The sequence below is a fragment of the Crotalus tigris genome, unplaced genomic scaffold (genome assembly GCF_016545835.1).
Source record: "Crotalus tigris isolate CLP2741 ecotype Arizona unplaced genomic scaffold, ASM1654583v1 scf7180000018058.1502924, whole genome shotgun sequence".
Classification (NCBI taxonomy): Eukaryota; Metazoa; Chordata; class Lepidosauria; order Squamata; family Viperidae; genus Crotalus; species Crotalus tigris.
Window position 1 is genome coordinate 1,085,741 of NW_024096801.1, and position 24,680 is coordinate 1,110,420.

The following is a 24,680-nucleotide window of genomic DNA, read 5'->3' on the forward strand; positions in this document are numbered from 1 at the left end:
CTCCCTTCCACCCCTCTTCCAACGGCCAAGCAGAGAGGATGGTGCGCACTACCAAAGATGCTCTCAAGAAACTGACTTACGGTAACTGGCATCACAGGTTAGCAGATTTCCTTCTTGCATACCGCACCACACCTTGCACAGCCACAGGGAAGAGCCCAGCAGAACTCCGCAGGGAGCACCGCCTCATCACCAAACTGGAAATTAACATGTGGCTTTGATCTTTCATGCCTGACAGTTTTGTGTCAGGCAATAGATGACCAGCTTTTGAAAGTGGATCTGATTACACATGCCATGACCCCTCTCCATAACTAACTATAATCCAATTTACTAAACTTTAGCTCCCAATGTTGAAAAATCATTGCATTGCCAAAACTCTCCAACTTTGCTCCTGCAGTTGCACCTTCTATCACCCTGCCGGCCTTTAAGAAAACCATTAAAACTCTCCTGTTCCGGCAGGCCTGGGGCTGATGTCCCCGGGGGGGCGGGATATGAACGGACTCGCGGTATGACTGTATTATTTTATTGTTTTATGACTGTTTTAACTTTGTACGCCGCCCTGAGTCCTTTGGGATTGGGCGGCATATAAATATTTGTAAATAAATAAATAAATAAATTAAAAAGAAAGTCACAAAGTATTTGATTTCTAAAATTTTGGGTGAAGAATGTATTTCTACAGGAAATAAATAAATAAATAAGGAAAGAAAGACAAAAGAAAGAAAGAAAGAAAGAAAGAAAGAAAGAAAGAAAGAAAGAAAGAAAGAAAGAAAGTTTTTTTGTATATAAATTTCCAAATGAACACAGGAATTGCATTGACTGATGAGCATTAGATATAGGCTGGCATGGAAATTATTTTACATGGAATTAAGGTTTTGATACTGAGAATTAATGTTCCAACTAAGGACAAAGTAATGTTTTATAAACAATTTTTAAGGAATTAATAGGATTTCTTATGAAAGTTGGTATTTGATGGGAGAATCGGAATACAGTGATCAACCCACAACTGCGCAAAACTTCTCAGGTAAATATTAAAATAACTCAGGGCAAATTAAAAAAAGTCTTTGATTTTGATGGACCGATTGATGTATTGATGAAAATGAATTTTTTACCTAATATACTTTTCAGTTTTAATCACTTCAATTGATTTATTGTATATGAAGTTTGATTTGTATATTTGTTAAAAAATTATATAAAAAAGGCTCATGACACTTTGATGATGTAAAAAAATCAAAACAAATTACAGTAATTAAATTCAGACTTCTAGCTCTTTTCTCAAGAGAAATGTGCAAAATATTGAGAATTGAAAAGGACTTGATTATTTTCCCAATTGTCGAAATTATAGGCCCCTTTTTAGATTATTAAATGCAATTTTCAGAAAACCTAATAATAGGAGTGCTTTTTCCTATCTTCAAAATATAGTTTGCTGAATAGTGTAGAGAGAGGTATCATTTGAAGCATTTCTATTCTAATCTTCATTTAAACTTCCAAGCTGTTTTATTTCCATTTCATTCTTAATAGTTCTTGTATTTTTTCTATTTTTTTCCTTCTCCTCTTTCCTATTTCTTCTTCTAATGTTCATAAATGAGAGGATGTAGTTTCTAGAACATACACTGAGAAATTTTCTCCCTGTGTACTAATTGCTCAAATCACTTTTAGATAAAGGAATTTATCTTTACCACGTGGAGAGATCATGAAGAAAAAATGAACAAACAGAAACTTTATTGCCTGTAAATATGGTTATCCATGCAGAATTTTATTAACTTAAAAGCAATGAGGAAGTCATTCCACTTTTTTGTTCCAAGCAAGAAATGAAGATTGCAGAATAGTTTCTGAAATATGAAACATGTTTATAAAAAGTGGCATTAGTTCAAAGCACATTAAAAAACTGCAAGTAGCGTATAGAAACAATTATCAATAATAGGATGGGGGTGACAAGAACAATGCTCTTTGTATTCCTGTTCTGTATTACATGCAAATCATATGCTATCAATTGTAGCATACCTGATGACCCACTTCCTATACCCCATCAATTTGCTCAGCCAGGAAATGTTATTTTGGGGACAATTACTTCTCAAGCCTTTTTCTTTCACAACAACCCCTCCTTCACAGAAGATCCTGCTCAGACATTGATCAATGAAGTGATGTAAGGAATTCTATTTTTTTATTTTTTGTCTTCAGACTAGTAAGTGCAAAATAATTGGGGGGGGGAGAGAGTTAAGAACAGGATTATAGTGATAAGTGTTTTTAAATATTCATACCCATAATGTCATTAGGAAGTTTCTATTAATTAGTTTTCTCTTTTTTTGAAGTGTAAAAAATTGGCTATTGTGTAGAAAACTCCATGTCCCTTTACACTCCCTGCATTTCAAAGGAAAAATGTGTATAGGACAAAATAGTAAACAACACACAAAATGTTTCCCCAAATTGAATACTGATAGATATTTTTCAGCAATAATAATTGTTCCCACCTTGCAAAACTGCTCCACAATTTATGAACTTCTAAATTTGAAAAGGTAATATATAACATTAAAAATATTACAAATATAGAAATCTATTAGCAATCAACCAATTTGATCTACCATCTATCTACTGTATAAAAAACAGTTAACAGGTAATCTCAACAACAGTAAATTTCAAAGCCCTCTGTTAACAATCTATTATGGTATTTTACTTGCAGAAAATTCACAAGTGGCTTTTAATCTCTCAGCAACCCACTACAACTATCATCTCTGATCAGGATCAAATACCTTTGATTGATTCTTAATAATAGAAACAACTCCTTCCAGTTTATCCTCTTTACTTTTCTTTAACATTACAGCTGGAATCTTTTCAAACAACTGCTTCATGCTTGCAAAGGTTGTTGGTCTCTATTGAAGATCTTTCCATAGAACTTGCTGTTCAGTAAATTTTCCTGAAAATTGGGACACAGTATCTAGTAACAGCTGTCTTCTGACTGCATGTAATGGCTCTATTTTGCAGACTCAATCAGCTTTTCTGAGTTATTTTAGAAGGACTAATAAAATGGAAAATTCTTAGAGTAAAAATCCAGTATAAATCAGCTCAAGTCACTTTCATGCAAAGAAAAAAATCCCTCATGCCACTAAATTCCTTGCAGTAAAAGAGAAAGTATTTTAAAACTCCAGAGTAAAACATTGAATGTTTATATTTGCACTAATTGCAAGCAAAGGGGTATAGAGCAAAGCAGTATCCATCCATGCTATTAACAATTAAACATTAAGAGATGATGTTAAAAACAGAGCCACATCTAATACAAAAATATAAGCAGCAACTAGAAAAGATAGATACCTAATCCTGTAGCTTCTCTTACTGAGAATCACAATCCTCTAGTTTTCTCTTCTCAGGCAAGTATGTAGTCATCTGAAGGCCATCATGGTTAATTATTAGCTGCTGGCATTCAAATCTGGAGAGTGTGTTGCCAAAGAATTGGCTTTGGCAGCAAAATCATTTGTTTATCAGCAGGGAGGAAAAAAATGCCCCGCTGCTCAGCATGCCATTTTCTGGAGATCTCCATAGCATACAGTATTATAGGTGTGAGTACACAGTACAAGAGATGCATAGGATTCCCTGTTTATATTGTATAATGACATTGATAGTGTTTATTGCAGATATGTGCCAAATGTGTATCAGTACATCCTGGCTTTGGTGTTTGCTGTCAAGGAGATCAATAGGAACCCTGATCTCTTACCAAACATCACTTTGGGTTTCCACATTGTGAACAACTACTTCCCTGCAAGGATAACTTATAAGGCAATCCTGAACTTACTTTCTACACAGCAGAAGTTTGTTCCCAACTTTACCTGTGATTTAAAGAAAACATTTATTGCTACCATTGGAGGACATTTAACAGAGACCTCATTCAACATGGCGACAGTTCTTGCTAACTACAAAATTCCACAGGTAGATCCTTGAGATGGCTTCCTAGAAACCCCAAGTTTCTTTAGTTCCTTCCATTCTTAAAGTACATGTAGGCCCTTTTCAGAACTGACGTTCACAGGGCAAAATCTAGGAGAATAGCAATAGCACTTAGACTTATATACCATTTCACAGTGCTTTACAGCCCTCTCGAAGTGGTTTACAGAGTCAGCATATTGCCCCTAACAATCTGGGACCTCATTTAACTGACCTCAGAAGGATGGAAGCTGAGTCATCCTTCTGTATTGTACATTCAATTATGAGTGTAAATATGAATAAACTGTATGGATGTTTACATATTTAGAAACCAAGAACTCTTTTCAGTTTCCAACAAATATGGAAGGCTAGCAAACTCCTGTTGGCATTGAGTTTCAAAGCATTGAGTTTCAAACGGAAAATACTCTGTTTTCCTACATGCTGCTGGACTCCCTTCAGGTATTCAAACCAGAAGACTTTTGTGGATCATTTATGCCTAGTTTTTGATCTTGTGCTATGTTTTAAGTATTTTCACAATCAGTTAAATGGGCTCAGAAACACATAGGCAACCCTTGCACTGATATAGTAGTGCAAATATATGAACTGACTACATACAGTAATTTACAGCAACACTTAAGTGCCATTTTTTGCTTTAGTTGTGATAAAGATTAAAAAAAAACATTTCTTAATCTCACATAATGGTTCTGATTATTTGCTATATAATGCTTTTCAGCTGACCTTTGGAACATTTTCTCCAGTACATGGTGAGAAAAATGTGTTTCCATCATTGTACCAGATGGTCCCAAATGAAATCTATCAATACACTGGGGTTATTCGATTACTTCAGCATTTTGGATGGATATGGATTGGTATCTTGGTTGTGGATGATGACTATGGGGACATGTTTTTGCAGAAAATTGAACCGTTGCTTTCCCAAAACAGCATTTGTTATGCTTTCATTCTTAGAACACCACCAAAGGCATATATAGATGAATATATACACTTGATGTCAGTGGAATTAAGATATGATCAACTCTTTATGGAGGATAAAGTCAAAGTGTGTTTAATCTATGCCCTAACTCCAGCCATGCAAAATCTAAGAATGATCATCCTTGTAGCATCTTGGACTTCACTGCAACCTTTGGGTAAAGTGTGGATTATTACATCCCATTGGAATTTTGAATCACTGTCCATTCAGAGACTTTGGGACATACAGAGTTTCCATGGTGCTCTATCATTCACGGTTCGTTCAAAAGAGCCACCTGGATTCCAAGAATTTCTTCAGACTATAAGGCCATCTTGGGTAAAAGAAGACAATTTCATTCAGAATTTTTGGGAACAGGCATTTGACTGTCCATTACACAATTCCAGTATAAATGAAGATAACAAGATATTATGCACTGGGGATGAGAAGTTAGAGAGTCTGCCGAGCATTTTATTTGAAATGAACATGACTGGACACAGTTACAACATTTATAATGCAGTCCATGTTATGGCACATTCTTTGCATGCCTTACTCAAGTCCAGATCAAGGTGTAGAAATGCAATAGTAACAGAAGAAGTAGTAGTTCAGGATTTAAAACCATGGCAGGTATTTTATTTTATTTCTAATACATAAAAATTGTTTGTTTAATTGCACCATTATGTAGTGGGAATGATGTTAACATAAAGTTAACATAAACAAATGAATTCTGTTGAATAAAAATTTTTCTCTTGAAAAAAATAAAAGCTTTTACATTAGTAGTTGTATTACAGGAATATTTCTTCCCTATTTGTAAACATTATAACTACTAATTTAAAAGATTACTTTTGATGCAGAAGGAAGTGTTCTTCTATTCTACAGAATTCATTGGGTCCACAGTCTTTATCCAAAGATGGCCATTGTTGTTTGTCCTAAGAACTGTAGTTTAACATGTTACTTTGTTTTGAATTCTAAGAGCACAGAGAACATGGCAGACTATGAAGTGATGTTGTAGAAGTGGAAAAGAATAATATATTAAGCATTTTTGTGTTATTTTGGAAGTTCAGAACACAGAAAAGGTAAAACCATGCCTTCTAAAGTTCGGGCTGAGTTATAAATTGTAGATGATCCATGTGTCAGTTTGTTATGGAATTTGAAAAGCACTATTTGAGTATCAGTTCTGATGTGTATTTAGATTCTATGTAGCCAAAAGCTGCAGATTTTCTAATTTGTGAATTAATTTCCCTCATATTCCTGAAAATTCTTGGAGACAATTATTTGTCAAAATCCCACTATGATTTGTACATTATAAATCTCTGCCTTTAAGATAACAACTATGTTGTTATCGTTCAGTATTTTGAAAAAAGGGATGGCTAACATGTTAATAAGCTGAAAGAGGGAGGCTGTGATTATAAAATAATAATAATAATAATAATAATAATAATAATAATAATACCAATAGTAATAGGCTCTTTGGGTGCAATCCCAAAACAACTGGAGCACCACTTGAACACCATTGGCATTGACAAATTCGCTATGAAACAACAATAGTAGATATAATAATAGGTGATAATAATTATGGTTAACTATCTTAGGCAATATTAACTAATCACTCCATAACGTCCTTGCTAGTATGTGTTCAAAATTACATATTACATTCAATTAATAATAATAATAATAATAATAATAATAATAATAATAATAGTACTACTACTACTAGTAGTAGTGAACTTGGAAGGGACCTTGGAGGTCATCTAGTCCAACCCCCTTCTCAGGCAGGAAACCCTATACCATTTCAGACAAATGGCTGTCCAGTTTCTTCTTAAAAACTTCCAGTGTTGGAGCATTCACCGCTTCTGGAGGCAGGTTGTTCCACTAGTTAATTGTTTTAACTGTCAGGAAGTTTCTCCTTAGTTCTAGGTTGCTTCTCTTCTTGATTAGTTTCCATCCATTGCTTCTTGTCCTGCCTTCAGGTGTCTTGGAAAATAGCTTGACTCCCTCTTCTTTTGGCAGCCCCTGAGATATTGGAACACTGCTATCATATCCCGCTCCCCTCATCCTTCTCTTCATTAAACTAGACATACCCAATTCCAGCAGTCTTTCCTTATATGCTTTAGCCTCCAGTCCCCTAATCATCTTTGTTGCTCTTATTCTGTACTCTTTCTAGAGTACATATATGAAACATATATCATGACAACTAGTTTGGTGTGGTGATTAAGGCAGTGAACTAGAAATAGGATGAAGTTTCTTCTACTCCTTATTAGGCAGAAATCCAGTTGGTGCCCTTAAGCCATCACTCTCTCTCAGTCCTAGAAAGATGTAATGGGAAACCAATTCTGGACATCTTGCGAAAAGAACTACAGAGTCCTGTCCAGATAGCAGTCTATACTGACTTGAAGACCCTCTCAATCCTCATTTGTGACTTTCAAAGCATGATAATTCAGCTTGTAATAATTTTCTGTAGTTGTTTAATTTCAAAGTCTTGCTGTTAATTTCTTTTATTTTTTGAAAATATAGTTTAATTATTTCTTGAAAAGCATCGTATTCAACAACAGTATGGGAGACACTATTACATTTAATGAAAACAGAGAACTGATTACGGGTTTTGATGTTGCAAACTGGATTACTTTTCCCAATAATTCCTTTTCTCGAGTCAAAGTTGGAACCTTGGAACCTTGGGCACCATCAGGCAGAGAATTAACTGTTAATGACAATCAAATTGTATGGCACAGAAGTTTTAACCAGGTGAGAAGAAGCAACAGATTCTCAATTAATAAGAAAAGTAAAACATTCTTTGGAACAATTGTCAAATACATGGCGGTAATTGAAGAAAATGATGTCTTGGTGTTTTGAGGCTTTTCAAGCTGATGAGGTATAACATTTCTGTATATGCAATGTGTTTATGGCACATATATGGCAAAGGCTTTGAATTGTGGTGAGGACACAAAAATTGCCAATCCAAAGAAGTCAACACCAATTCCTTCCCATTAACTAAAGTTTCCTTATTTTCTTCTTCTTCTTTATCCTGGTTGTGGGTTCCTCTTTGGGAAAGCTCTTTTAATGCAAATATTTTATCCTCTGATAGTCTCATACATATTACTGCTCAGGAGCTTCCTATTTCTGTGTGCAATGACCACTGCAATCCAGGCTCCAGCAGAAAGAAGAAGGAAGGAGAGAAATTTTGTTGCTATGATTGTGTGCCATGTTCAGAAGGGCAGATCTCTGCTGAAACAGGTAGGACAAAAGATGTGAGGACTTTGGCTAACTGACCAGCAAAAATCCAGTCCAGTGTCCTGATTTATTTAAGGAGAATGATATGAACAAAAGAAAACACAAAGCAAAATAAGAAAAAGTCCCCCCTTGCTTATAATATTCTCTCTTCTCTTGCTCTGTCTCTTTCTACCTTGCTCTCATTTATTTCCTTCTCTTGCATTTATAAAGGTACTCTTTGACTTACAATAGTTCATTTAATGATTGTTCAAGTTAAAAAAAGCATTGAAAAAAGGAGTTTTTAAAACTTACAACTGATTCATATTTAAGATAGCTGGAATGTCCTGGGGTCATGTGATCCTCAATTTTGTGTCATTCTGACAAGCAATGTCAATAGAGAAACGGGCTTCCGGTGGATCTGCGCGTGCAATGGCGGCTACTTTGTAGCCGTCCTGAGTAAGTGTAAGAACCGCTATGAACAGCAGACATCAGCTGTTCAGCGGTTCAAAAACCCCTCCCGGGCAAAGGGGGGGTAGAGAGTTGTCTGAATAGTGGTAGAGCCTCTTATGCACCCCCCAAGTTTTTCTTTTAGGGGGTGAAAAGAGTGCTCCCACGGAGTTCAGACTTGTCTCCGCTTCCCAGCTGTTTTTGTCCTTAGGGACAAAACGAGCCGCTGCAACCACCTCTGTGATTAAAGAGAACTGGTGAGTTTTTTTTTTATAAACGGACAGAGCTGAGTAGAGGATTTAGTTTTTGCTTTCTTTGATTTATTTGGATTTTAAGTTTCAAGACTTGTTTTTACTTTTATACTCCCTCTTTTTATTTTTTTTCCTCTTTGTTGAAAGGGAAAGTAAAATGGCGATCGGCAAGCCTCTCGGTGTTTTTTTTTCCGGAAGTTAGAATGGTGACCGGCAGGCTTTTTGGTGTTCTTTTTTTCCCTTTCCTTTTTTCTCTTTTGTTTTTTTTATGATTGGAATGGAGTGTTAGTATTATTATTTTTGTTTAATTTTCGTGTTTTGTATTTTGTACTTTTCGGTACTTTTAAAAATGGAATGGATTTTTTCTATTTAATTATTTTTTTTTCTTCTCCTCCTTTTTCTTTTTTTTTTGAACTCCCTTCTTTTTAATAATGATCCCTCTTGAAGGATTTTTTTTTGAATATAGGGAGTTAACTTCTTATTTTTTTTTTGCTTAATTTTTGCAATTTTTAAGAAGGAGTAAAGTTTTTTTAAGATGGCCCCAAAGCGTCCAGTAATCTCTACAGCTTCCAAGGTGGCTTCTTCTTCGGTGTTATTGTCAGGGCAACAACCTAAATTAATAGGTTCACCTTCTTCCTTGCCACAGTCAACAATGGTGAAGGACTTGCAAGATATGATACTTCAAATTAGGGGAGAAATGAAAGAGATTTTAGAGGAAAATAATAAGACTTTGAGGCAAGAGATAGTTTTGACTTTAAAAGGAGTTGTCTCTGTTCTTGAAAAGTTGAACTCTCGCGTAGAAGAAGTAGTAGAAAAAGTGGAATTGATGGAGGAAAAATTTGAAAGTATGGAAAAAGAGATGAAAAACTTTCAAGATCAGATTCTTATGCTTCAATATAAACAAATGGAATATGCCTTAAGAATAAGAGGTTTACATGAGTCTGTGCAAGGAGATTTGAGAGAGATGGTGGCAAAGGACTTTGCTGTGATTCTGAACAGAGAAGAAGAGGAAATACTTAGTGGAATTGATCAGACATTTAGAGTTAACTCTGTGGTGGCAGAGCAAAAGAATTTGCCAAGAGATGTGGTAATTTACTTTGGGAAAAGATCCCTGCGCAATGAAATTATACAAGCTTTTTATAAGAAAAGGTTTCAAATTGCTTCACAAGATGTTATAATTTTAAAGGAGATCCCACCAAAAATTTTAAGAAGAAGAAAGGAGTTTGCTTTTTTAGCAGATGAACTTAAAAGGAGACAAATTTTGTTTAGATGGGATGTTCCGACTGGAATGGTGGTGAGCTACCTGGGGATACGTTACAGTCTTAATAATGTTTCTAAAGCAAAAGATTTTTATACTTCGGTCCTGGGGGTATGCTCATCGTCACCTATCATGTTTAAAGCTTTGGAAGAAAAAAAGGTAGAACTGCAGTCAGAAGTGTTAAGAATTATGAAAATTGGGAAACTTCAGTCTGAGGGGCCTCAACAAGTAGAGATGGAGGAGCAGATGGGAGGCCTCAACAAGTAGAGATGGAGGAGCAGAAGATAACCTGTGCAACATATAACTGTAAAGAAAAGGATCAACAGAAGAAGCTTAAGGAAGTTCCACAAGAGATGAAAGACCAGAAGACAACTTGTCCAACATATAAACGTATAGAAAAGGAGGTTGAGGATGCTTATGGGCAAGAGAGACTGATAAGGATTGTGTTTATAGTGGACGCAACCGGCTATTGGACAGAAGATTATGGAGACTGAATGAAAATTTTAGATAAGAAGTTTAAGTTTAAGTATTTTGTTTAGGTATTTAGAAGATTATTGAGATTGCGGGAGAAGTAAAATTTATAATGTTTTTGGAAAATGTCTTAAATAATGTTTAAATATGTGTTTTGGGATAATAATATGTATGACATGAAAAGGTTTAGAGTATATTATAAAATGATGGATAATAATATAAATGATATGAAAAGGGTTTAGAGTATACTATAGTTTGTTTAAAGATTGGTTTCTTTTCTTTTTTTTATTAATTATTCTTAAGAGAAGTTAAGTTGTTTAATTAAATTTTAGATAAGAAGTTTATATATAAGTATTTAGTTTAACTAATTAAATGAGTATCCAGTCCTAATGGTATAATGAATGTTCATATGCTTATTTTTGTGTTTTAGAGTAAAGAAAGAGGGAGATTAGATTAGATTTTATAGTGTAGGTATAGATATTTAAAGAAAGTAATGTTCAAATTGGTGTTTTGGTGATTCTTTATATAATGATGGGTAATTTATATGTGTTTTAAGTTTTTTTATTTCTTATCTTTTTTGAAAAATTTTAATTAAGCCTGTACTCAGCTCTGGGAAGGTTGAGGGAGGGTATGGGAGGGTGGGGGGTTTGGGGAAGGGATTTATTTTGTAAAATTCAAAAACTTTCAATAAAAAAATAGAGAAACCAGATTTACTTAATAAATATGTTACTAACTTAACTACTGTAGTGATTCACTTAACAAGAAAGGTTTTAAAATGGTGCAAAACTAAATTAACAACTGTATCACTTAGAAACAGAAAATTGGGGGTCAATTGTGGTCATAAATTGAGGACTACCTGTATATATAATTAAAATTTTAAACAAAAGTTTTTTTATAATATTGTAATGTAATCAGCAATGCATACATGAACTCTGAAGGAATTCATTCATAGGCCAAGGCCTATGACTTCCATTGTTCAGCTACCTCTTTCCATTTAATGGAGCTGTAATTCAACAAATATGTACAACTGAAAATATTAAATTCTATCTCATGGTCAAATTAATATAAAGGAAAAATCTATATGTAAGGTGTGACAAAATATAATTTAATGAAGTATCATTCTCTTTACATCTACAATAACATGAGAATTTAGTCTTTTTCAGAAAAAATACATTTCTATCAAATAAAAATAGTTTCTGATCCATTAAAAATTTTAAATTTGGTTTTTCAAATTAATTTATATATTTTAGACAAAATATGGTTCTCCAATATCTTGTTCCACCCTTTCCCGAAAATATCATATCAGATTGAACCAAATGTTTATAATTATTTTACAAACCTACTTGTCTCTTTAAGTACAAATATTGCTAGTCTGAAGTTAAGAATCTAGAACAGAACAGAACAGAACAGAACAGAACAGAATAGAAAGGGGCGTTGTCTTACCTGAACGCCTTTTCTCAGCATGATGATGGAGAATCCACGGATGGGTTGTCTTAATCTATCTGCTCCAATTAGACTAAGTCTGAAATTTAGTACCGCCCCCTCTGTACCAACTGCACCCAAGTTTTAGGCTAAGGCGATACTCAGACTTTAGTCCGACGCGTCTGAACAATATGGGAACCAGGCCAACTGACCTAATGGGAGGGAGTGGATTCTCCATCATCATGCTGAGAAAAGGCGTTCAGGTAAGACAACGCCCCTTTCTCCAGCATGATTGGATGGAGAACCCACGGATGGGACATACCAAAGCCCTGTGTCCCTAGGGTGGGGAATTAGATTGGGCCTGGGTCCCATCCAACGTTAATGCGTGTTCTAGAACCTTGTGGCCAAATGAAGCCGTAGAAGATGCATATATATCCCTCTTGTAGTGACAGACAAAGGAAGAGGGCGATGCCCATGTTGCTGCTCTACAAATTCCCTCTACGGAGGCCTGAGTAGACCAGGCAGCTGTAGTAGCTGCGCCCCGGTGGAATGGGCCGTGATATGCCTGGGATCTTGCAGTGACTGAGACTGGTATGCCAGAGAAATACAAACTCTAATCCACCTGGGTATTGTGGTTGAAGAAACCTTCTGACCTAGTGATGAAGAGTGATGGGACACAAACAGAGCCTCTGTTCTGTGGAAAGATGAGGTTCTCTGTATATAACAATATAAGCCCTGCGCACATCCAATTTGTTCCACTGAACCTCTATGTCATTAGATGGGTTAGGACAGAAGTCCGGCAAAACTATTTCCTGAGATCTAGGATACAAGGACTTGACCTTAGGCACGAAGGAGGGGCCTAGCCTAAGGGTTACCCTGTCCTTATGGAACGTACACAGGTCCTTCCTCACTGAAGAGTAGCCAGTTCAGATATCCTTCTCGCTGAAGTTACAGCAACAAGAAATTCCACCTTCATCGATAACTGTTTAAACAAACCAGTGTCAATAGTTCAAAGGGTGCGAAACAAGAGCCTATAAACCTGATGAAGATCCCACGAGGGGTATCTATGTACAGTTGATGATCTGACATTGTTAGCTCCTTTTAGGAAGGGGCATATCATAGGGTAATGTGTTAAGGATTCATTGCCACAGGAAATAACTGTGGCAAGTGTTGCTATCTGCCTGCGGATGGTGCTTGTGGAAAGCCCTTTGTCTAGACCATCCCTCAGGAACTCCAAGATAACTGGCATTGAAACCGCCAAAAGGTCAATTTTTCGAACTGAACACCAATTACAGGAGTCTCTCCATGTGGCATCGTATATTCTATTCGTCGAGGGTCGCCTGGATTGCTGAATCATAGCTATGACCCTTGACGAATATGAGTCTCAGCCTAAGGCCTGCCTCTCAAGTGCCAGACGGTTAACTGGAGTCATTGAGGGTCTGGATGGCGTAGTTCCCCCTGAATGTGGGAGATGCGATTTGCTGGGATCCTCCATGGAAATGATGCGGAGAGCTCCATCAGGTCGGCAACCAAGAGCATCTCGGCCAATGCGGCGCAACCAGGAGGACCTCTGCTCGTTCGCGAAGGATCTTCCTGATCGTGGCGCATCTGTTCCCTCTGCTGATGGAGGTGGGAACCCGGAAAGGAATCTGGGAAGTTGTGAGTTGGTGGGGGAGGCAAAAAGTCTAAGGTTGGGGAACCAAACCTGTCCACGATCTCTCTGAACACCTTTGGATCCAGCTGCCATTCAGAATGGTCCATGGTTGCTCAGCTCAGTGAGTCCGCCTGCTGGTTGGTCACTCCGGATATGTGCTCCGCCCTGATGGAGGCAAGATTCAGTTCCGCCCAGGACCCCAGCAATTTGGCCTCCTGCATGAGAGGCCTGGACCTTGTCCCCCCTTGTCTGTTGACGTGGGCCTTGGCTGTAATGTTGTCGGTTAAAATCAGGACATGTTGGCCCTGTACTATATTGGTGAATCCCTTTAGGGCCATATGTATGGCTCTGAGTTCCAGCCAGTTTATATTGTTCTTTAGGGCCTGTTTGGACCACCGACCTTGAGCCCAGTGCGTGTGGAGGTGTACCCCCCACCCAAACAGGCTTGCATCTGTGGTAATGGTAATCCTGTCTGGTTCTAATACTGCTCCCCGTGACAGCGCCGGGGAGTCCCACCATTTAAGGGAGTTCAAGTCTCTGAAATGGAAGGAGAAGCCATGTAATTCTCTGGCATGGAGGCGTGCCCATGGCACAATTTGCACGCAGGACACCGTCTTCCCCAGTAGCTGTGATAGGGAGGCCAATGTGACTACTGTGGCCCTTTGGATCCGACATACAAGAGTCTGAATAAGAGTTCCTTCGGTCCTGAAATAGGTAGACCGTACAATTGTCCGTGTCTATAACAGCGCCCAAATGGAGGAGCCGGGTTGTTGTATGACTTTTCTGGAAATTAACAGAAAACCCGTGCTCCTGAAAGACCTTGATGGCTAGGGCGAGGTCTGACTGAGCATTTCGGAATGATGATGACTGAATTAATATGTCATCTAAATAGCATTGAATTCTGATTGGAATTTATCTAAGGTGGGCTGCGAGCACTGCCAGTACCTTGTAAATACCTTCGGTGTCGATGAGAGGCCAAATGGTAGGGCTCTGTACTGGTAGTGGGCATAGCTGAATCTGAGGAATTTGCAGTGGTTAGGAAACATGTCTCAGTTAGGTCTATTGAGGTAAGAAAGTCACCTTGCCTGATGCTGGCCAGGACTGATTAAAGTGGTTGCATCTTAAACTTCTTATACCTCAAGTAAGGTTTAGACCTTTCAAGTCTAAGATTGCCCTCCAGCCCCCCAAGTCTTAGGGATGATGAAGAGGTTTGAGTAAAACCTTCGTCCTTCTTGGTCTTGTGTACTGGTTCAATTGCTCATATTTGTAATAAATGAGCTATGGCCTCTGACATAAAGTCAGCCCTGGACCTGCTCATTGGGATAGGGCAAGAGCAGAATTTGTCAGGTGGTTGAGAACAAAATTCTAGTCTCAAACCTTGCATGACAGTGTCTAACACCCATGCATCTGTAGTGATGGCTGTCCAAGTGCTGGAATAAGGGGCCAACTGGCTTCCTATGGGAAGTGAGACTGTGAGATCACTTGCCTCGTTTAGAGGAATGGCCCCTCGGCCTTGAAGGGGCCGCTTGGCCTGGATCTGTGGTCTGCTTCTGCATGCTGAATGATCCTGCTGTCGTTCTTGTCTCTGAAAGGAATAGAGGGATGCCTGGGCCCAGTCCCAGGATGGAGCTGGTTGAAAGGCAGCCTCCTGTAACTGCTCTGTGACATGAGTTAACCAGAGTTTTACGTTTGTCCTTACCTTCACTTAAGTATGGTTCTAGTGCCTTACCAAAGAGATGTCCACCTGTGTAAGGTTTAGAGGCCAGACACCACTTGGTCTTGGTGTCTGCTCGCCAATTCCTAGGCCAAAGGAGCCTTCGTGCTGAGATGTCTGCAGCAATGGTCTGGCAGTGTATCTAGCCATGTGCAGAGAAGCGTCGGCTAGGTACTGGGATGTAGCCACTAACTTACCCAGATTTTGGTGAGCTCTGAGCTGGTCCGGAGGGATTGTGTCCTGGAGCTCACGTAACCCAAGGGCTGAAGCCCTGGCGAAGAAGGCCATGGACGTTGCCGCCTTTGTTGCCCAGGCTGATGCCAGATGGGAACTACGCAATGCGGAGTCAATCTTTTTATCCTCCGCCCTAAGTGCCTCATTTATGTCCCCAGGGATGTTAGCATTGGGAAACAATGAGTTCAAGGCTCATCAATCTCAGGAATCTCCAATAGGGAGGCCAGAGAACGGGCAACATTGAATAATGTTCCCTCTACTGCACCGGGGCTTAAGAAGGATCCTAAGTTCTCCCATTGTTCTTGAACTATATTCAGAAAAAGGGGAGGGCAGGGAATATTGTTCTGCGAGACTGAGGGCTCGGTGTATATGGCGTGGGGACCCTTGGACGTTGTAGGTGGGGTCTCCTGTTCTTGGGGGAGGTTTGCAGTAGTGCAGGCCCTGAGTAGCAGGGAATTAAAGAATGAATGGTCAAAGAGACCGACAGGAGGGGTTGGGTCAGAGGGAGTGATGCCCTCGTCCTCAAACAAAATCAGGCCAGATTGTTCAGCCCCTGTAGATTCCAAATCCGATGAGGGATCCTCCATCAAATCTGGAGATTGTGGATGATACGTGGCCTGGGGGGGTGGCTGTGGGGTGTTGGAGGCCATAAACTGAGCCACAGCCTGGGCTATCATGGACTGAAGGAGGTCCGGGTTCAAGGCCTGGTTCTCAGGAGGGCAAAGCCCTGCTGCAGTGGGGGTGAACGTGGCCTGGGTCCTGGGGTGTCCTGGTTGGTTATGCCCCTCCCTGGGTCCCTCTTGTGGTTAAATCTAATTAGGGAATTCCCCTGGGGGGAGACCAGGCCCCTGGGGCTGAGGCACAATGTGAGGAAAGGGGTTCAAAAATGGACCTTCCCATCGTGCCTGTCAGATCTGGGGAGGCCGCTCTCAGTCTTTGGGACTCCTCCTCCCTCTGTGGCTCCCTGCTTGGCCGGGCTCGCTTGGTGGTGTTCTTTCCACTTGCCTCTGTTTGGCGTTTCCTCTTGGCCGGCTCGCTGATTTTCTCTGCCATGATGAGTTGCTCTGGGCTCAACCTTGGCAAAATGCCCCCCCTCGGCGCTGTAACTCACCAAGGGAGCCTGCAGAGATGATTCAGCCCATGAGGGGGGGGCAGGGAATTAATGGGCACTGCGTCCCTTGGGAGCGAACAGGCCCTCCCCGGTTCAATGCTGTAGTCTCGAAGCCTCTGCCACCGGTGATGAACACTGCCTTCAGGAGAAACTCCAGGCAGTCTGGGCCTCAGTCACACACAAAATGGCCACCGTGAGTCAATTCAAAATGGCGGCCGCAGAGTTCGTGCCCAAAAAACGGCAGTTAGAAGAAGGCCTTGAGGCCTGTGGCCTAAGCTGCAATGAGCCCTCGTTCCGAGGAATCGCTTGGGCTCCTAACGCAGCAAATGGATTCCCAAAAAAAAAGGCCATTAGAAGAAGAAGGCCTTGAGGCCTGTGGCCTAAGCTGCAATGAGCCCTCGTTCCGAGGAATCGCTTGGGCTCCTAACGCAGCAAATGGATTCCCAAAAAAAAAGGCCATTAGAAGAAGAAGGCCTTGAGGCCTGTGGCCTAAGCTGCAATGAGCCCTCGTTCCGAGGAATCGCTTGGGCTCCTAACGCAGCGAATGGATTACAATTAGGTGAGCTGAGAGAGGCTGAGGCAGGCTGAGGCCTAGTAAGGCCTCCAGGCTCTGAAAATTGGATCGGTGCCAAAAACTTTCTCCTGCTGCTGGGGCAGTCTGCTGAGGCCGAGGGACCTAGAAAAGGCTCTCTCCAGGCCTGATGAGCCTCGTCGTCCCTTGCGGAGCCCCCCAGTCAATTGGCAAGCTTACCTCTGCCTCTAAGGCCTCCAGGCTCTGGTTAGAAGAATGGAGCCTCTGATGCAGAGGAACGGCCCCTGGTAGGAGATTTCTCTTGCTTCTGGGAATCCAATTTTCAAGCTGATTGTGAAGCTGAAAGGCTCTCAAAGGGAGAAAGGGAAAGTTCCCCCCCCCCAAAGGGAGGTTTTGTCAGCCTGTCAGCCTGCTAGGCTACAGGTTGGGATGAAATAAAATAGGAATACACAGTCTTCTGCTCCAGGAGCGAAGAAAAAATGCGTCTTAGAGCAAAGAGACTAAGTCTAAAACTGGGTGCAGTTGGTACAGAGGGGGCGGTACTAAATTTCAGACTTAGTCTAATTGGAGCAGATAGATTAAGACAACCCATCCGTGGGTTCTCCATCCAATCATGCTGGAGAATAGAACTGGAAGGGACCTTGGAGATCTTCTGGTCCAGCCCTCTGCTCAAGCAGGAGAACCTATACCATTTCAGACAAGTGACTGTCCAGTCTCTTCTTAAAAATCTCCAGTGATGGAACGCCCATGATTTCTGGAGGCAAGTTGTTTCACTGGTTAATTGTCCTTACTGTTAGGAAGTTTCTCCTTAATTCCAGGTTGCTTCTCTCTTTGATCAGTTTCCAACCATTGTTTCTTGTCTTGCCCTTTGGTGCTTTGAAGAATAGTTTGATGGCCTCTTCTTTATGGCAGCCCCTCAAATACTGGAATACTGCTATCATGTCGCCCCTATTTCTTCTTTTCTTTAGACTAGCCAAACCCAAGTCCTGCAGCCGTTCTTCATATGTTTTAGTCTCCAGGCCTTTGATCATTTTAGTTGCTCTTCTCTGAACTTTTTCCAAGGTCTCAACATATTTTTTATAATATGGTGACAAAAATTAGTGGCATTATTCCAGGTGTGGTCTTACTAGGGTTTTATAAAGTGGTACTAATACTTTGTGTGATCTTGATTCTATGCCTCTGTTTATACAACCCACAATTGTATTAGCTTTTTTGACTCCTGCTACACACTGTTGTCAAGTGATCATCCACTAGGACTCCAAGGTCTCTCTCACAGTTGTTGTTTTTGAACCAGGTCTCACCAAATCTGTTAGTAAACCCATCATTTTACAAATGAAGGGAGGGATAGAAAACACTTTGGTTTTGATTTTCAATCAACACCCTGTATGCATAATGAAGTTTCTCAGGCTTAAATTTATGTTATAAGACTGATGTATGTTTTTTGCATTAAAAATGATTTCTATCCTTTCTTCACAAATAGGTAACTTGATTCAACACCAATTGAATCTAGATAGATAAAAAGTTTGGTATATTGAAAAGATAACTTTATTTTTCTTTTTTCCAGATATGGATGTCTGCATGAAATGTCCAGAAAATGAATGTCCCAATAATATCCAAAATAAATGTATTCCCAAAGTGTTTACCTATCTCTCTTACAATGAACCTTTGGGAATCCTCTTTGTTACATTGGTTATTTTTTTTTCTTTCATTATACTCTTCGTGCTTGGAATATTTTGGAGGCATCGAGAGACTCCAATTGTCAAAGCCAATAACTGGAGTCTTACTTGTATCCTCCTCCTTTCCCTTCTTCTCTGCTTCCTCTGCTCCTTCCTCTTCATGGGAAGACCTGAAAAGATGACCTGCCTTCTTCGACAAACAACTTTTGGCATTATCTTCTCAGTGGCCCTTTCATCTGTATTGGCAAAAACCATGACTGTCATTCTGGCATTTATGGCAACCAAACCAGGCTCTGGAATGAGGAAATGGGTAGGGAAAGGACTGGCCAATTCTATTGTCCTTTTGGGTTCCTTCATCCAGGTGGGAATTTGCACTGTTTGGCTGAATACCTCTCCCCCTTTCCCAGATACAGACCTTCACTCATTGAAGGGAGAAATCATAATGCAATGCAATGAGGGCTCAGTGATCATGTTTTACTGTGTTTTGGGTTACATGGGCTTCCTGGCTAGTGTCAGCTTTAATATTGCTTTCCAAGCCAGGAAGCTGCCCAGCAGTTTTAACGAGGCCAAGTTCATCACTTTCAGCATGTTGGTCTTTTGCAGCGTCTGGCTTTCATTTGTTCCTGCCTATCTGAGCACCAAAGGAAAATACATGGTAGCTGTAGAGATCTTTTCTATCTTATCCTCCAGTGGTGGTTTACTGGGATGTATATTTTCCCCCAAATGCTATATCATTGTACTGAGACCTGAAATGAACAATAAGGGATATTTAATAAGAAAACAAAAGTAACTGTCCTTTTGAATTCATATTTAATGAAATATCTTTATATCATTCAAGAAGTTATTTATTTTGTTTTTGTGTTAAAATATTTTTTCTATATTAATTTATCTTAATGGAATTTGGAAAATCTCTGTGACCTTAATTTTATTTTATTCATACTGAAAACTCAACAGGGAGAAAAGAAGTTCTTAATAGGAGAATTTTCAAGATCAAATGGTGGAAGTGTCTCATCCAGTTTAACAGGAATGATTATATGAATGTAAATTTTGATGAACATTATCAAATGTGTCCATATATTACTCAATCCTTTAATACTTACAATGTATAAGTATGGAATTTTACTAGGTTATATGTGGTCCCATTGGATATTAAAGGAAAAGTTCATTTTGGGTTTGTTCAAGTTTTATATGTTTTTCATTATGGTTCAGTAATGGAATAGTTTATGTAACCAGGTACCTAATTAAACTTTGGTTTAATGGGAGTATGTAATATGGAAATATTAAAATAAAGTCTTTCCTACAAAATGTAAAGATGAATAAGAGAGAAGAATGGATTTGATCTTTAGAACACAACATTGTTTTTAAATTTTAATAGCAGATATTAGAAATTTTGTTTTGAGTTAAAGTATTCACATGTTGCTTTAACAGTATGGAGAAATATGTTGGTTCTATTGTGAACAGCCTGAGGCATAAAATATTAAAATTATCAGATCTTCTGGCTGAAATGCTGTGATCTTTTATACAGTACCCATGTTAAAAATAATCTGGAATTTAAGTATTGTAATCAGGAAGCAACAACTGGAATTTCAGTAGCAGAAGATTATTTTAGTCCAACTATTAGGTTCAGCAAAATCATAAGCTGTTGTGTGATTTGTGTATTATTGCAGTTTTTATTGCTGAAACAATAACACATTTTCTCAATCATGATGAAGATGTAATGAACAGAGCAGACTTTTTCATATTTAATGTCAATAGTTTTAGAAAATGTTGTCTTACATGTTTGTTATTGGAAAAGATGAGATGCAGTGGCTCAGTGGCATAATAACACCGAAGATGATCTCAGCTCTGATAGTTAAAGCCCTAACCCTGCGTAGCAGGGTAAGTTCCTGTTACTCACCTAGCAGTTTGAAAGCATATTCTGTGAAAGTAGATAGATAGGAACCACTTTGGTGGGGCGAAAAACTTGCGTTCTTTGCAAGCACTCAGATTCTATTTGCAAGGCAGTTCCAGGAAGGGTGGGGGCCTTGGATAATGCTGCAGGAAGAGCTCCTTGTCTTTCTCTCTGTGTGAAACCAGGTCATCTCCTGTGGTGCACCTTGTGCTATAGCAGGGCTGGTTACCTTGGCAAGCCAAAGTAGTACTTTACACTTGTCTTGTGGTCTTCTGGCTACTGTAAAAATACCATATGCTAACAACAACAAACAACAAAAAACAAGAACAAAAAACAAACAACAACAATAATAATAGATATACGGAAACTGAGAACTTATTAGACCTAAATATTCTGACTTTCCCAAAAAATACCTTACTCAGAACTGCCAATATACTCAGACAAAGAGTAACTGAGCATCTAGAACAGCACAAAAACAACAGAATAAAATTTCTTGCATTGAAACGTATTCCAAAGAAACAGCTAGCACAAGCATCAAAAGATACAAAAACTGCAATATCAAGTATAAGCACCAATTCACTGCAAGAAACAAACCAACTAATATACAGCACATCTGCAGTTATAACTGAATACCTGGGATGCAAAATCAATAAAAAACAAACAAACAAACAATGCATCACAGAAATGGAAGTTTAGACTGGAAAATAAGATCAGCAAGGTAAGATCAGATGCAAGCAAGCTAGATGAAAGAAAAGAAGCTGAAGAACAAGAAGACCAAAGAATACCTAATAAAAAAATACCATTTAAAAACAAGAAAGATCAAGGAAGCACTGGAAATAATAAAGTAGCAAATAACAGCTATAGCCAGGAAAATCAGCAGATACGAAACTCGAATTGCAAATTACAGGCAGAACCTCCAATTTCAATCCAATCAGAAATGTTTCTACCAATCCATCAATGGAGAAATTGCAATGAATCAGTCAGTACCTGAAAAGGAAGAAACAGTGCAGTTCTTGTTGCAGATATGGGATAACCTAAAGAAATACAACAAGGACACAGCTTGGTTAAAAGAGGTGGATGCAATGGTAGGATTCAGCTGGTACGCACCGGTTTGATAGAACTGATAACTAAATTTTGCTGCATTTGGAGAACCAGATGGCTTCCAGAAGTCCAGTCTAGGCCTCAGAGACCTGAAATGCATGGATGCCACTTCCGGAAGTCCATTGTAGGCTCAGAGGCCCAGGCCTTCATTGAATAAGAGAACCAGTTGTTCAGATATTTGAATTCCACTACTGGGTGAATGCAAATAAAACAGAAGTTCAAATGAAAGAAATAGTAATAACTGCAGAAATGGTAGAGAAAAGAGCAAGGAAGATTATAACCAGTTGATGATGCATGGTTTTTGGTTGAAACATCCAACTCAGGAGTGTCAAACATGATCGTGTCATGTGATGTATTTTGCTGTATCATGACATTTTTGTCTTTGCAAAATTGGAGTAGGTGTGGCCTGCACATGACACATATGGCCTGCAGGCCTCCAATTTGACACTTCTGATCTAACTGGTCTATATCCACTCATTGCTAAGAATTTAACAACATATTACAAAGAGGTGAAATTGAAGAGTGGCTAACATCTGGGAAAACCTACCTGATAATGAAAGATACAGCAAAAGGGGCAGCACCTGCAGGCCAATTACTAGCTTACCAAGAACTTTCAAATTGCTGACTTGTATGGTAGATGAAGCAATCCAATAGCAACTTGTTGAAAATAATCTCTTTCCACCTGAGCAGAAAGGAAATTGTCCCCATAGTAGAGGAACAAAAGATCAACTCCTAATTGACAAAATGATTTTGGAAAACTGCAAGAGAAGGAAGACTAATCTGAATATAGTATGGATTGATTACAAAAAGGCATTCGATTCTGCCACATGACTGGGTAATCAAATGCCTAGAAATAACAGGAGTCAGTAGAAATATCAGAAGCTTTGTGCAAAGATTGATGGCACAATGGGAGACATAGTTGCAAGTCAATGGTGAGAGACTGGGAGAGGTTAATATTAAGAGAGGAATATTTCAATGAGATTCACTATCACCACTACTATTTGTTATTGCACTGTTTCCTCTGTCAACAGTACTGAATAACTCAGAATATGGCTATCAAACATCAAAAACATCTGCCAGACTATCACACCTCCTTTACATGGATGATCTGAAGCTGTATGGAAAAACATCATCTGAAATAGAATTGCTGCTCAACACTGTCCGTATATATAGCCAAGATATTGCAGTGGAGTTTGGATTGGACAAATGTGCCACACTCACTATCAAACAAGGAAAAATAGTGAAAACTGAAGGAATCAACATGCCCCATAAAAATAATATTATGAGTCTGGATGAATATGATTATTACAAATACCTGGGTATCCTTCAAGCTGACGACATTAAACTTACTGAAGTCAAGAAAAAGAGTAGACGTGAATACATCAAGAAAGTGAAGATGATCTTAAAGACCAAACTCAATGGAGAAAATACCACCAAGGCAATCAACATCGGCAATTCCAGTCATTCGATACCCAGTTAGAATAGTGGACTGGACTCAGAGTTCACCCTGGATGTCATGGCAACATGGATGAAAGAAATTGGAATTCCTGTTTCCTAGTCCAATTTCACTTCGTCTGGAAACCCAGAAAGGTCAGAAAGTTGCCCTGGAGAGGCAATGAGGAGGAAGGGAAATCTTGGGAATTTGGAGCCAATGGCGGTTGCCCCAAACAGACCAAGGAAACTCTTTAAACAGGTGAGAGAAAGGCTGCCAGCAAATATGCAGATAGTCAAAACCATAGAAAGCCAGGGAAGAAGTGAAGAGCTGCGACAGCATCACCAAACAGCTGACTGTCAACAACGTGTGAGATCTGGGAGAGATTTCTCTTCCCTATGGACTTTTAAAATATAAATCCCTGAACTGGATAATTTTAAAAAATAAAAACCCCAGGAAGATGTGGGAAGAAGCGAGTTAAAAATGGCGAGAAATCTGAAATGGAGGAACAAAATTAAAGAATATAAAAAACACGCAGAAAAGATTTGAGAACGATGTTAAAGAAACAATGATAATATAGGCAAAGAACTTTGGATATAATATAGAATTAGAAGACTGGCAAAAGTTATGGGAAAGAAATGTTAAATTAACTAAAGCAGTGGCACATAAAGAAAATTTATATAAAATGTTTTACAGATGGTATATGACACCAGTAAGATTAGCAAAAATGTTTAAAAATACTTCAAACAAGTGTTGAAAATGCAAACAAAGACCAGGTACTTACTATCGTATCTGGTGGACATGCCCAAAAGCAAAACAAAATTGGGTAAAAATAGATTTATGGTTGGAGAAAATGACTAAAAACAAATAGATTTTAAGCCAGAATTATTTTTGTTAGGAATAATAGGAACAAATTATGAGAAAGATTGTATTTATTTTAATTTTACATGTACTAACTGCAGCAACAATTGTATTTGCCCAACATTGGAAAAATGAAAATTTTCCAACTGAAGAAGTATTAATTAAGAACATTTTAGAGTGTGCAGAAATGGACAGATTGACTTAAAGATAAAAGAAAAAGAAGGCTCAATGTATTTTAGAACATTGGATAATTTCAATCAATGGTTAGAAATATGAGTAGAGAGAAAGGAATGTGATATGTAACTATGAATATATATTAGTAAGAAGACTACTTATTGATTAATTAACATATAGCTTATGATAATTAACTATTATCTATTATTTCTTGTTAAACACATGAACCCAGATATTATGCTGTTTGCTAACCCAATAATTACTAATAAAATTTATACAAAAAAAGATTTGAGACTGATTGAAAAAAATGATATATTTTTTAAGCTAACTTTTTTGACTTGGGAAGATTTTTTTTACTTTGTTATGAAAGAGCA

General features: G+C 38.7%; 2 protein-coding genes across 2 annotated transcripts; both read left to right on the forward strand.

The window, feature by feature from the left end:
- The first annotated feature begins 3,879 nt into the window (after positions 1-3,879).
- Positions 3,880-6,610, forward strand: LOC120309737 (vomeronasal type-2 receptor 26-like). Its single transcript, XM_039347259.1, has 2 exons — positions 3,880-3,915; positions 4,640-6,610. Exons 1-2 carry the CDS (start codon positions 3,880-3,882, stop codon positions 5,522-5,524), a joined length of 921 nt encoding a protein of 306 aa, XP_039203193.1. The 3' UTR covers positions 5,525-6,610.
- Positions 6,611-6,972: 362 nt separating this feature from the next.
- LOC120309738 (vomeronasal type-2 receptor 26-like) lies at positions 6,973-19,637 on the forward strand. Its single transcript, XM_039347260.1, has 3 exons — positions 6,973-7,612; positions 7,975-8,101; positions 18,736-19,637. Exons 1-3 carry the CDS (start codon positions 7,424-7,426, stop codon positions 19,635-19,637), a joined length of 1,218 nt encoding a protein of 405 aa, XP_039203194.1. The 5' UTR covers positions 6,973-7,423.
- The last annotated feature ends 5,043 nt before the right edge of the window (positions 19,638-24,680 follow it).